Source organism: Seriola aureovittata, chromosome 19, assembly GCF_021018895.1.
Source record: "Seriola aureovittata isolate HTS-2021-v1 ecotype China chromosome 19, ASM2101889v1, whole genome shotgun sequence".
NCBI lineage: Eukaryota > Metazoa > Chordata > Actinopteri > Carangiformes > Carangidae > Seriola > Seriola aureovittata.
In genome coordinates, this window is record NC_079382.1 from 18628740 (window position 1) to 18642291 (window position 13552).

Here is a 13552-nt window from a genome sequence, read left to right on the forward strand (position 1 = left end):
TGTGTTGTTTTGGAGTTTAGCTTGCGGCTGTTTTACTTGTCATTCAGACATCACAGGAATTCAACACGACTAGGAACCAACCAGCTCGACACTACAAGGACATTTGAAGTCAAAATCGTGTCCTTGTCGCTGAGAAAGGTCGAGGAAACGTCGTTTGTCGTCAAAATAGGACAAGTGTCGAGGGAAGCGGCAGCTACAGACACTGGTCAGTTGTCAAACACGGCTAACGAGCTAGCAGGCTAATTCTCAACCTGTTGTTGAATTAGCCTAGCAAGCAGCAAATGGATGCCTTTAACACACAGGGCCGCCGAGGCACTGCTGCGCCGCTTGATTTTATGCAAAGTGAAATAAAGAGAGCAACATTTTAGTGGCTCATCTGATCGCTGCGTTCTGGGGATATTAAGGCGAATCTGGCAAATAGCTTTAGCGCTTAATGTTAGCATCCTCGACGCAGAAGGATTAGCGTTGAAGTAGCGCTCTGTTAGCGGACAGTGCTAACGACGCTAGCAAGTGGACGGGGTCTCGTTTTGTGAAGGTGTAATCTTCATTTTGGTGGCAGGTTTCTCTACTTTTAAGTCTGCACACTAGGTTTATATGGAATTAAAATAATAAAACAGTAAAATCAGCCTTTTTGTTTAGTTAATGTTCGTGTTATATTGCTTCCCAGCTGCTTATTATTAGTTTACCATGTCATATTATCAGCTGGTATTATTATTTAGACATTCCTCTGTTTGTCATTTGTCATTTTTCGGTTCATTAGTATTACTATTAATTTCAGTTTTCGTCTGATTATTAGTTATTATTGCCTTTTTTTGCTTCAGCAGATGTAACTTCAGATGTTTGTTTTGCATTGGTTTATATTGACTGTACTGAATAAGATACGGGGTGCCTACATTTCCTTAGGGATCTATAAAATATCTATTTGTCCTTATCTGTTAATTCAATCTCAAATATGAAAGTCTGGCTAATAATAATCTCCATATATAATTTCCACATGTGATGTTTATCTGTCAGTATCGGTTAATTAGGTACTCTCTACATCATATTTGTCCAACCTGTTAGGTAACATGACATGTGCTCTGCATGCCTGCTCATCACAGATTTGTTTTGAACATTTCTTTTCAGCAGCATGCAGATGTGAAGTCAGATTCCTGCTACCCTTTGCTGCAACCCTGGACTGAGTGACATCTTCTTCATCCCCTTCATAGTCATCATACATGCTCTTACATGAAGAGAGGGGAGAAACCCGAAGGATACAGACAGATGAGGCCCAAAACATTCCCCGCCAGCAACTACAGTGGCAACAGCCAGCAAATGCTGCAGGAAATAAGGAACAGCCTGCGCAACCTGCCGAAACCTTCTGACCTACCTAAAGTGGACATAGGTGGAGCTGGAAAAATGCTTCCTGAGGATCCAAGGCAGCAAGGACGCTGCAGCAACCCCAAAAACCCCTATCATAAGGCCTTACAGGAGATCCGGAAATCCCTGATGCCTTTTGCCAACGAGCCCAACACTTCAGGCCCTGAGGTGAACAAGCACATGTCACTGGAACCCCCATTTGTAGGTTTCGAGGAGGTGAGATGAGTGTTTTCGTGTTTTTTTTTTTTTGTTGTTGTTGTTGTTTTTTGTTTCGTTATCAAAACAGGTTGTTGTAAAGGATTGTGGAAGAATGTCATTTTATACATAACTCTGCAACAGATTAATCCCTTGGTGCACTTTGTTTAGGCCAGAATAATTTGAAAAATGACAAGTATGAAAAGTGGAATTACAAGCTTGTACAGTTGTGAATACAAAGTGGTTTTGAGGTTGGCAATTGCCACTTGTTTTGAGTGCAGGCCAGGTATGAAATGGTATGCAGTGCAGTAGTGATCAGCTGTGACATTAATAGTAAAAAAAAACAAAAACACTCAGCTTGTTTGCATCTTGTCACACATTAATTGCTTAAACAAAAAAATACAATGTTTGTTTTGTTTTGTTTTTTTGCGTCCTTTAGCCGAGCAACAGTCGCAATGTGGGGGTGGCTATAGACTACAGTGGTAAGTTGACCTACCAGGACTCAATGAGGGAACAGATGGCTGTTGCCAACCCCAACACTACAGGCCTGAAAGCCCCAGGTACGTAAACAGTCTGCTGGGATTAACCGCTGGTTCTCCTCTTTTATTCAGCCTTGATATTGTTTGCAGGATTTGGGACATTTGCTTTAAGAAATGAACAATACACGCTGAGAAAGAGAGTATGAGTCACTGCATCTCATAATGAAAGAAGTTGTCCTCGAAAATAGGTTTATGATTTTCATACATAATGTCAGTAATAATACATTGAAGGGGGTATTCATTGTAGTAATATGTAACCACTGTGATGGTCGTCAACATACTGTATTATGAACAAGTACTTTGTATGTGTGAGTGTTTTGACAACAGTTCTGGCCCTCTATTAAAACCACAATAAGTAAATACTTTGTAGGCAAAGCTGAGTCAAATGTTCATGATGACTAACCACATCACAAAAGATTTGTTATCTGGGAAAGTCGTGTTTATATATGAGTGTGTATGTTTATTTTAGTTTCAGTTGGATTTAAAAAAAAATGTATCCTCCTACTCACTTTGTTGATCCCACAAAGAAAGTCTTGTGGTTTGATTATAGTTATTATGGTATTAACCTTTTTACAGGCCAAATCATAGAGTGTTTAAATAGTTATTGCTCATTATCAGAATTAGTTTTTGTCTGAAAAAATTCTAACTGTTGTTTCCCTTCTGCTGAATAAACTCAGCCTCTTACTTTACCTTGATTGTATTTTCACTGCTTTGTGTGTCTGTAGGTTCTTCCCATATGCAACAGTCTGTGCTGAGGAGGCCAAGCTGGAAAGGCTCTAAAGAATCTCTGGCTCCTCGACATGGTCCTATCATGGTAGAAGGAATAATGTACCGCTCTGACAGCCCCGGACCACCTCCTGCCTTCCCACAAGGTCACCCTGGGAACAGCCAGAGAGTCAACCCTCCACTGCCACCTCAGGTACGCAGTGTGACACCTCCACCAAACCGCGGTGCCATGCCTCCTGCAACGTCCTGGGACAGCAACCCATCAACCAAGCGCTACTCTGGCAACATGGATTACCTTGTGCCACGCATCTCTCCGATACCGCAGGGGGCCTGGCCTGATGGGTACCCAGCTGCAGCACCTCAGAATCAGCGTGGGATCAGCCCAGTGTCTGTGGGCCACCAGCCCATCATAATGCAAAGCTCTGGAGGGAGTAAGTTCACCTTCCCCTCCAGCTGGTCTCAGAATGGCTCCCCTCAGACAGACTACATGGCGGGGGGCAGCAGACAACCTCCTCCCCCATACCCAGTGAACCAGAGCAGCCGGCACAGTCCCACTGATCAGCAGATGCAGGCAGGAGGACCTGTACCCTCTCCCTCTTACGTCAACGGTGGGAACATCCCTCAGTCCATGATGGTACCCAACCGGAATAGTCACAACCTTGACATGTGTAACATAGGTCCTCCTCAGTCCTGGTCCCAACCCCCTCTGGCCTCTAACCAGCCACAGTCCGCCTCTGGCAACAGCAGCAACCAGGATCTGTCCCCGTCATGGCAGCACAACATCCCAGTTCGGTCTAACTCCTTCAACAACCACCAGCTGAATGGCAGAGCGGCCCACCCAGCCAGCTCCCAGCCCTCAGCCACCACAGTCACTGCCATCACCCAAGCTCCCATCCTGCAGCCAGTCAAAAGCATGCGTGTTCACAAACCTGAGTTACACACTGCAGTTGCGCCCACACACCCTCCGTGGCTGCAGCAGGCTCCACCCCCCCAAGCTGCACCTTCCTACCCAGAACCCTCAGCTCCTGTTTCTCAGATCCCTGTAGTAGCAGAGGTACCCAGCTACCAGGGTCCCCCTCCGCCCTACCCTAAGCACCTCCTCCAGCAGACATCTGCACCCTGTCCCCCGGCATACGATCCAGGTGCCAATAAGATCAGCTGTGGCAGAGATGAGCCCATGGAGGAGGAAGTCGGCGGCGGTGACAACTCCAGAGACAAGACGGCAGAAAACCCCAAAGGCACAGCGGCGACAGAGAAGGAGAAAAAGCAGATCACGACATCGCCCGTTCCTGTCCGCCGTAACAAGAAAGATGAGGAGCGGAGGGGGGAGTCTGGCAGAGTCGCACTGTACTCCCCTCAGGCCTTCAAGTTCTTCATGGAGCAACATGTGGAGAACATCCTAAAGAACCACCAGCAGCGGATCAGGAGGAGGAAGCAGCTGGAAAGTGAGATGCAAAGGGTGAGAAAACAGTAACAACATTGTTGAACGGATTTTCTTTCTTAATCGATCGCAGCTAAAGATCAATCCTCTTGACTTTTCTCTGTTTTCCGACCTTTTTTTCCCCTTTAACTATCATCAGCATATTATTTGTCTCTGAGATGTCTTCATCATATTATTCTACTTTTTTCTCAGCTGTTCTTTCTTCTTCCTCTCTCTCCTTGCTGTCACTAACAGCTGATCTAAAAAGGTAAAGGTATCTCTGCTGCCCTGTGACATACACACATCAGTTATTCACGTAAGCTGTTGTTGAGAGACCGCTCTTTGTGTTTTAAATGCATACATCTGATGAAAGCATGTTGCCCCTGTGGCTGAAGGAAATGCATGTCACTCCATGATCTTCATCTCACCAATAAAGTCACTGCTTGTGCATTTTTGTTTTTGGACTAAAATGATAATTTCAACACATAAAAAACATATTTTTGCATCTCAGTTTATTTGCATTGGTTTTCTACAGTTGATTCTCTTAATGCCAGTTTTATGTCTAACCAGGAGTTTATGTGCTGTTTTGATACATTTACAAATTATATCTAGTTTTAAATTGCTTTTGACTTTGTCCTGTGCTCAGGTGGGTCTGTCTTCAGAAGCCCAGGAGCAGATGCGTATGATGCTCTGTCAGAAGGAGTCCAACTACATCCGGCTAAAGCGAGCCAAGATGGATAAATCCATGTTCAAACGAATCAAGACCCTCGGCATTGGCGCTTTCGGTGAGGTGTGTTTGGCCAGAAAAGAGGATACGGGAGCGCTGTACGCCATGAAAACGCTCCGGAAGAAGGACGTGCTGCTGAGGAACCAGGTGGCCCACGTCAAGGCTGAGAGGGACATCCTGGCTGAGGCCGACAACGAGTGGGTGGTGCGTCTCTACTACTCTTTCCAAGACAAGGACAACTTGTACTTCGTCATGGAGTACATCCCTGGAGGGGACATGATGAGCCTTCTCATCCGGCTGGGCATCTTCAAAGAGGAGTTGGCTCAGTTTTACATAGCGGAGCTCACCTGCGCCGTGGAGAGCGTCCACAAGATGGGCTTCATCCACCGCGACATCAAGCCTGATAACATCCTCATAGACCGAGACGGACACATAAAGCTGACCGACTTTGGCCTTTGTACTGGCTTCCGCTGGACGCATGACTCCAAGTATTACCAGAGTGGTGCGTATCACCTTTCATTAACTGACAGGTCGTCTGTAACGTTAAATTCACCTTGTTATCTAAAGTAAATCCTCAGATAAGATTATTTTAAAATGAGAAGATGAACTCACAGTACATTTACTATAAAGACTCCCATGGTAATGCAGAGTAATGTACAAAACAATCACAACATGGCGGCAAAAAGAAACGCATACACATCACAATTTCCAAGAACAAGTCTGGAATTATCCACTGATTACAAAAATCATTATTGATCCACTAATTATTTCGGCCATATCAGTTGTGTCATTGTTAGCACTCTGATTCTCTGATTGTCCTGATAAAAGAAGTGGAGGGCATGACGCCAGTGTAGAGTGAGGTATTCATGTATTAAAGTAGTGACAGTGTAATAGTCTTGTGTCACGGTGTGTACTAACTTGATGAAGGCATCAGTCAAACTATGCAAGTACACCGTTAATATGCAGGACACTGGTGCATGTTCAGAAAGAGGGTCCAGGTAGTTTTTACATTCAGATAATTTAATCCAGTAAATTGTGTGTTGGTTATAAAGTTTCCAACAGAAGATGAACAGTAATCTAATTTCGAGCTCCTGCATCCTGCCAAGAATACGTTTCTCTGCTAGGCAAGTGCTGCTTAACGTTCTGTCAGGAAACAACTAGATATCGATGGAAAATATCCAAATTCCTGGAACGCCTCAGACACAGTGAGAAATAATGTGACGCTGATATTTTGGAAATCATGAAAATGCTAAATGCCAGCTGTCAGAAAGCCTCAGCTGATCAGTATAACGAGCAAAGTAATGAGCATTGTACTTTGTGGTCCGTCTCCAGGGGACCATGTGAGGCAGGACAGCATGGACTTCAGTAAGGAATGGGAAGACCCAGCGAACTGCCGCTGCACAGACCGCCTGAAGCCCCTGGAGAGGAGGAAGGCCCGGCAGCACCAGCGCTGTCTGGCTCATTCACTGGTGGGGACGCCCAACTACATAGCACCAGAAGTGCTGCTCCGAACAGGTACAGTGGAGCAGAGACAGAGGGCAGCGCTCTCACAATGTCACTCACTCATTTGTTTTGATTGTGATGTTTTTGCATGAGTAACTTTTAATGTGTTTACACTTCATAAGAGCTGTGTGTACTTTAACTTAAGGTATCTGCTGAAACCGACTCCTATGTTTATAATTTATATGGGATTTCTTTACCACATCACAATTTCTCAGATTCCAACATGTTCAGTTGCCGAGAAATTCTGTTGTTTTGTCATTGAGACAAAAAGGTTTGTCCAACACCTAAAGAAATATGACAAAGAAAAGAAGCAAATTCTCACATTTGAGAAGCAGAAACCAGAAAGTATTTGGCATTTGACAAATGATCAATGAATTATTAAATTAGTTACAGATTAATTTCCTGTCTATTGATGGTGCATCATTTCAGCTGTATGGAGATTTGATGAGCTGCCTCTGACCAATAGTAGATGTTGTTATCCTTTGTAATTATGCAGCGAAATCAAAACTAGAACAAACAAATTATAATTATAATAAATAATAATAACAAATTAGAACATAATTTCAAACCCTCCTGAGAAATGAGGATGCTGCAGATGACTGATGTAAAACTGTCTTTAACGTTCTCCAGGATACACGCAGCTCTGTGATTGGTGGAGCGTCGGTGTCATCCTTTATGAGATGGTCGTTGGACAGCCTCCCTTCTTAGCAACTACTCCCCTGGAGACGCAGCTGAAGGTATGTGAGGCACGTGCAGTGAAATGTTAAGCATCCGCATGAGTTCATTGTTTCCTAATGTCATCTCTCTGTTGCAACCAGGTGATAAACTGGAAGAGCACGCTGCACATTCCCCCGCCGGCCAAGCTCAGCCCAGAGGCTTCGGATCTCATCGTTAAACTGTGCCGAGGCCCCGAGGATCGCCTTGGTAAGAACGGTACGGACGAAATCAAAGCTCATTCTTTCTTCAAGACCATCGACTTCTCCAGCGACCTGAGACAGCAGGTGGCGCCCTACATCCCCACCATCGCCCACTCCACAGACACCTCCAACTTCGACCCCGTGGACCCGGACAAGCTGTGGAGCAGCGACAGCGACGGCGAGGACAACCACAACGACACCCTCAACGGCTGGTTCCGCAACGGCAAACACCCGGAGCACGCCTTCTACGAGTTCACCTTCCGCCGCTTCTTTGACGACAACGGCCACCCGTACAGCTGCCCCAAACCCATCGAGTATGAGGGCTACAACGAGGACGAGGCGGACTCAGAGGACCCGGTGCAGGAGGCGGCCGGTAGCTCTGCAGCACAGGGCCGAGACCTGGTCTACGTGTAGCACCCGGAGCCGCCTGAGCTGCTTGTACATGAAGAGTTTGTGGAGGGTGTTTGTGTGTGTGTGTGAAGGGGGGTTGCAACGGTACAGCATTTAAAACCTTAAACATAGGAAAGTATGTTTGTAGGATGAGTCAGAACGCTCTGCAGAACAAGATCACATCAACACACGACACGTTGGAGGAATGGTTTCGACACTTTGGGGGAAAAAAAACACACTACTTAGCTTTCTTGTTGAGAGATAAATGAGAAAATTGGTATTTTCTCATACTTGTACAGTATATATGAAGCTACAGCTAGCAGCTGGTTAGCTTAGCATAAAGACTGGAAACACTACCTTTAAAGCACACACTAATTAACTCATTATATCTAGGCCTGCAGAAAAGGATTATTTCCCTTATCGACAAATCTCTTTATCTATATAATGTCACAAATGAATACAAATATTAAAAGTGGCAGTTATAATTTTTGTCATGGCTCAGTGATGTATTCAGAAGTCTGACTTCTCTCCAAAACACTAAAGATATTCAGTTTCATGTCCATATGACATAAAGGCATCAACTCCTCATATTTGAGAAGTTGGAAAAAATAACAGAAATAGTCACTTAATTATCAAAATCAATCAATTTTCTGTCAATGGACTTAATCATTGCAGCTCTGGTTATAGCTCATGCTTTAACACTGAACACTAGGAGGCTTTGTTACCGTATTTCAGACGCCATCCAGCTGAACGGTCACTCAACCTTGACAAACAGCATCTGAAAGCACTAGGCCTCATGTTTCTGTCCTAATATCACTGCAACAACAGCTGCTTATTTCGTAACAAAACGGTACCGGAAAATACAAAATAGGTGATTATTTTTGACATAGAACAATAACCGTATTATTATTTTTGGCTTGTGCACTTAAAAAGTCAAGTGTAGCAGAGTCTTCCTGGAGTGTCAGAGCTGCAGCCTCACAACAAGACTGGTTTCCATCATCTCGTCTGACCTTTGGCGAGAAAGGAAACAAGTGTTTTCCCAAAATGTTGAAGTGTTCCTTTAATTGTGAGAGGTACGCTGTTTGATGTGTGGAACCGAAAGCAGGAAAAAAATTTAAAAAATAAAAAAATCAGGGTGCTCTCTTTGACGACTTCTGGCGTACCCCCTTAAAGCCTTAATTTATTTAAGAAAGTTGTAACTGCTAGTGTAGACGCTGTTTGAGTGTGGGAATTCTTGTTAAATTACATTTATTGGTTAAAAAAAAAAAAAATCGTCTTAATTTATATTTTAATGTCTGTTGCAATGGGGGATTTAGTGTTCATAGAAATTTGCAGGGATAAATTGCTCTAATTATTCATTGCTGTGCCTTTTTTATTCCTTTTTTTTTTGTTACCTTTCACCAAATATAAAGAGGGTTAATAATCAGACTGGCATTTTAAAATGAGAGTAGCAGTAGTGTGATTGAACTACAGTAGGTTTTTGTTTTATTTTTCTAATTTATACCTAAAATGTATTTATAAATTAAGTTGTACACAGTTGATGTAAATATTTTTCTCCTCCCTGTCAGCTGATTTTCTTTTTTTTTTTCTTAGGGCAGGCCCTCGTCAGTGTCCGCTGCTGCTGCCTTCTCTCGTTGTGTTGTATTTCTGTCTCTCAAACACCCAAAATCACTAATTCATACGACTCTAAAATAGATTTAATCTCTTTTTTTTTTTTCTTTCATTGCTGTTCACACTTCATTTTCGTCTCTCAACCAAAGCACTGAATAGGTGGGTTTCAAACCCACATTTAGAAAATAACGATCACAAGACCATTAAGTTAATGTTTAATGTGACACTACGGTATCAACCAGAAATGCCTTGCCCTTAGGCACCTGATCACTTCATTCTGTAATACTCCACCTGGGGGGAAGCTTGAGCCCCAGTTCCTTCAAAGTAATGTTCACATTTCCTGTCTGTGAAAAACACTACATCCGACTTCAAACTGGATGGATGGGTGGAGAGGACGGCTCTCCGTAACAAATCACCATGATGATTTTGTAACCCGCTGTACTTTTCTGTGTGTTTAGGAAAAGATCTCTGAATGTAGTTATTATGGACTTAATGGTGACCACTGGCACTCTGCACTGGTTTTGTGTTTTCATTGTAAGAGAGAGAATTTTATTTTTGTGTACATTATTTGCTCTGGGAGGTTTGGGAATAGGGAAGAGGGTGATAAATAAAGAATGTAAAGAACAAAACATGTTTTACATCCACACCAACCGTGTCGTATTCTTATTAGTTGTATCAGTATGAAGCAGCAACAGACTATTTATTTATCAAATTTTATCTGATGGTTATTTCCTCAAGTAATCGATTGAAATTCACATTTCAAAAGGTAAATATTGTACTTTTGAGGTTATTTCAGACTAAATAGTGATTCAAATTATCCTCACCTTTACATGCTGCAGCATTAAAGTGGTGTCACATTAATGCATCAGTAATTATACATTAATGTGACGTGTCATTCTGATGGGCTACTTTTACTGAATATTTTTACACTACATTACAATGCTACTTTTACTCAAATTAAATATCGGAGTACTTCTTCCACCACTACATGAAACCAAGAAAAGCAGCAAAAAAAACCACAATTAAGAAGCTGGAGGATGTTGAACAAAGAAAGTTGAGCAAAAGCAGAACTCAAAACACTTAGAAAATACCTAATAACTTTCCCATTGTCTGACTCATTTATATATTTTTTATTTAAATATGCTTCTATATTGACATAACCTACTTAAATCAAAGCTCAGATTTGCATGTTTACATAGCAGACATTATTTTAAATTGCACGTGCTGAGGCCCAGAGCCTGAAGGACAGAAAATGTACAACTGTCCAAATACTTCTGGCCTGGACTGAAACTTCCCTGCAGTTTATCCAAATATGAACAATAAAACCTCAGAATGAGCAGTTTTAAATAAACACGTGAACTTCAGAATCAGGAGAAGGATTCAGGTTAGTGTGGTGATATTCAGGCCTGCTGCCACCAGAGGGCGCCACACACAGACACGATGGGAACCAGCAAACAGGCCCAGTGACCCACTTCCATAAGCGCCACTGTCGTATCACTACTAATACTATAAATGTCTGTACACACTGATGTGGACAGTGCACTTTAATGTTTTGTACCAACAACAAATTCTAGTGTGTAAGTTTTAACTGTTAACTTAAACCATGAAAGTTTGAAGTGTCCATACACGTCACAATAACAACTTGAGCGATTTTAATATAAATTTGAAAATTTATAATTTCCTGTGATTAAAGTATATCAAAACACAGAGCTGTGCAGACTGGATTTGTTTTCAAGCTAACTTTTGTCTAGACAGTGCAATGATTTGTTGTCTTTTTTTTACCACTATAATTTTGCTCATAGATTTACCAATTTTTCTCATAGTTCACTTTACATCAGATGTTAATGTGACCCTGCAACGTTTTTAAAACTTCCCATTTGCTTTAAATAAGAGCGGAGATGTTGCAAATCCGACATTCAGTAGGTTTTTCACTTGAGACTCATCTGTTCATTTCTAATCAGAGACAATTAGACATTTCTTTTTTATTTTTTTTCCCCACTGACAAACTAATACTGATTTTAAAGTTTGTTTGTTTTTGCTTCCCGCCACGCAGGATGCCACAAAACGGTTCTGATCATCAGGGCGGACAAACACAAGTGTGATCAATGACATGATCACTGGCTGACTCCCCAGGTTTTTGAAACACACAAGAGGATTAACCTGGAGGGAAGGTGTCCACCATCTTTTGATGTGCTCTAAAATGCAGCAATGTAGAAGAGAGATACTGATGACTGACGTCTGACAGTTCAACTAAACACTGGAGCTCTGTGTTTATACTCTGTCAACCTGATTGTCCATAGTGTTGCTCTATTCTGTACATGACATCTATTGCATGTGTCCTCTTCTGGAGGTTTCTTCCATTTTTCCTTCACCCATTAAAAAGTTTTTTTTTTTTTAAGATTTCCCTCATTCAAATTGTGTGACGTGCCTCAAGGCAAATTTGTAATTTGGGTTTATTTTCACATCAAGTTTGAAGATCAACGTTTGATCACAGTCACTTTTTCGACTAAAACGTCCCCTCTTCAGGTCACAAACTTCCTGCTTGTTAGAAATGGAGTAAACACTGAGTTTTTAAAATCCGACACCGATGGAGACATGAAACTACACATCACTGAGGACAAACAAGTTAACTTAAACAAGCTTATTTTTAATGGATCTGCAAAATTGTTTGAATTTCCAAAGAGAACTTCTGTACCTCCCGCCCACAGTTACCCAGTGGCAAACGTTACACAACGTTACAGAAACGCTTCCAACCCAAAGAAATGTGCATGCAGGAAGAAAAAAAAAAAAAAAAAAAAAAAAAAAAATTCAACCCAAATAGGGAAAAAAAAAAAAAAAAAGTAAAATAAAATCATACAGACAAAAATAAAACATCAATAAACAGGACATACTGTATAATGCCGTTCTCTTGGCTGGAGGAGAAATTCAAACGTTTCTGCTTCGGTTCGGTGTCTCCATGACGACAGCCCGAACCGACAGAATATTAAACTGTAATTTCATTGGGTGGATGTGGCTCCGCCCACCACACAGCCCCGCCCCCATCTTCCATATAAGGCACAGGACAAAATAAACCCCCACATACAAAAGGAGCTGGCCACGCCTCTGTCACTTGGTAACAAATTGTAAATGACCGAATACGGTTAGACAACAGAAACCTCACTAAATGTACAAAATGTTAATCCTACATTTGTCTTTTTTTGATTTTTATTTTTATTTCCTCTGACTGAAGGTGAGTGCTGCGGGGGGGGGAGGGGGTGGGGGTGGAAAGGTGAGGGTGTCCAACCAGGTGCGCTCAGGCAAAGGAAATATTAAAAATATGAGCTTGTCTTTTCACACTTTTTTCTTTTTCTTTCTTTCTTTCTTTTTTTTTACAACCTTTAAAACATATGACAAGAAATGTGACTGGATTTCTCTTTTTATCAGAAATAAAAATGATCATTAGATGGAAGAATATGGTGCGGTGGAGGGGGGGTGGAGGAAGAGGAAGGGAGGGGGGATTAAACGAGTGAAGTGGTTTATTGTTTTATTCTGATAAAGAGACAGACAGAGTGTCAGTGTGCAAGAAAAACTCATGAGACAGGTTAGAGGGCGAGAGAGTTAGAGTTAGCAGTTAGAGAGAGAGAGAATATGTGTGTTTGTGTGTGTACGTCTGGGTGTGTATGTGTGTGTGTGTATGTATGTCTGTGTCTATATATATGTGTGTGTGTGTGTGTGTGTGTGTGTGTGTGATTGTGTGCGTTAGTGTGAGTGAAACAGAGGAGTTGTTCAACTGCAGCACTTGCTCTTCCAGCCTGTGACTCCGCCTCCACTGCTGATGTCGACGTTTTCACTGTTGGGCTCTTTTACAGGCGTCTGACAAAAACACAAAGGGACACGTGTTAAATAAGATTAATTATAACAGCAATTTATATTATTGTTTGATTAAAAATAAACACAGAGTCCTGCTTCTCACAAATGAAGGTGATGAGCATTATTTGCAATTTTGTGACTTTTTATTCATGGAGAAACTAACAAGATTAATCAGTAATAAAAATAAAAAAAGATCATTACTTGTAGCCCTGATTACCATGATGTTAACAGAACAGAAACATCTCTGATTGCAGACAGTGTCTCAGAGTTTGTCATCTTGCCACCATCATTTATCCCTTTAACCTTGGCTAGGACT

The 13552-nt window shown here is 42.0% G+C and overlaps 2 protein-coding genes across 5 annotated transcripts in view; one reads left to right on the forward strand and one right to left on the reverse strand.

Moving 5' to 3' along the window:
- On the forward strand, nucleotides 1–12238 carry lats1 (large tumor suppressor kinase 1). 4 transcript variants are annotated; one of them, XM_056405454.1, is made up of 8 exons: nucleotides 2–205; nucleotides 1126–1575; nucleotides 1994–2114; nucleotides 2819–4278; nucleotides 4886–5468; nucleotides 6299–6481; nucleotides 7100–7206; nucleotides 7288–12238. In XM_056405454.1, the coding sequence occupies exons 2-8, from the start codon at nucleotides 1228–1230 to the stop codon at nucleotides 7798–7800; spliced, it is 3315 nt and encodes a 1104-aa protein (XP_056261429.1). In that variant the 5' UTR covers nucleotides 2–205; nucleotides 1126–1227; the 3' UTR covers nucleotides 7801–12238. The 4 variants fall into 4 exon arrangements, 3 of the variants coding, with proteins under 3 accessions (XP_056261430.1, XP_056261429.1, XP_056261428.1); XM_056405453.1 differs by having other exon boundaries at nucleotides 1129–1575; XR_008830490.1 differs by lacking the exons at nucleotides 6299–6481; nucleotides 7100–7206; nucleotides 7288–12238 and adding an exon at nucleotides 4495–4555 and having other exon boundaries at nucleotides 1–205; nucleotides 1129–1575; nucleotides 4886–5024.
- rab10 (RAB10, member RAS oncogene family) overlaps nucleotides 12014–13552 on the reverse strand; it is a 17049-nt gene continuing 15510 nt past the window's right edge. The window contains exon 6 of the mRNA XM_056405458.1: nucleotides 12014–13239. Within this exon, the coding sequence (XP_056261433.1) occupies nucleotides 13153–13239 (87 nt within the window). The 3' untranslated portion in view covers nucleotides 12014–13152. The remainder of the gene's footprint in view (nucleotides 13240–13552) is intronic.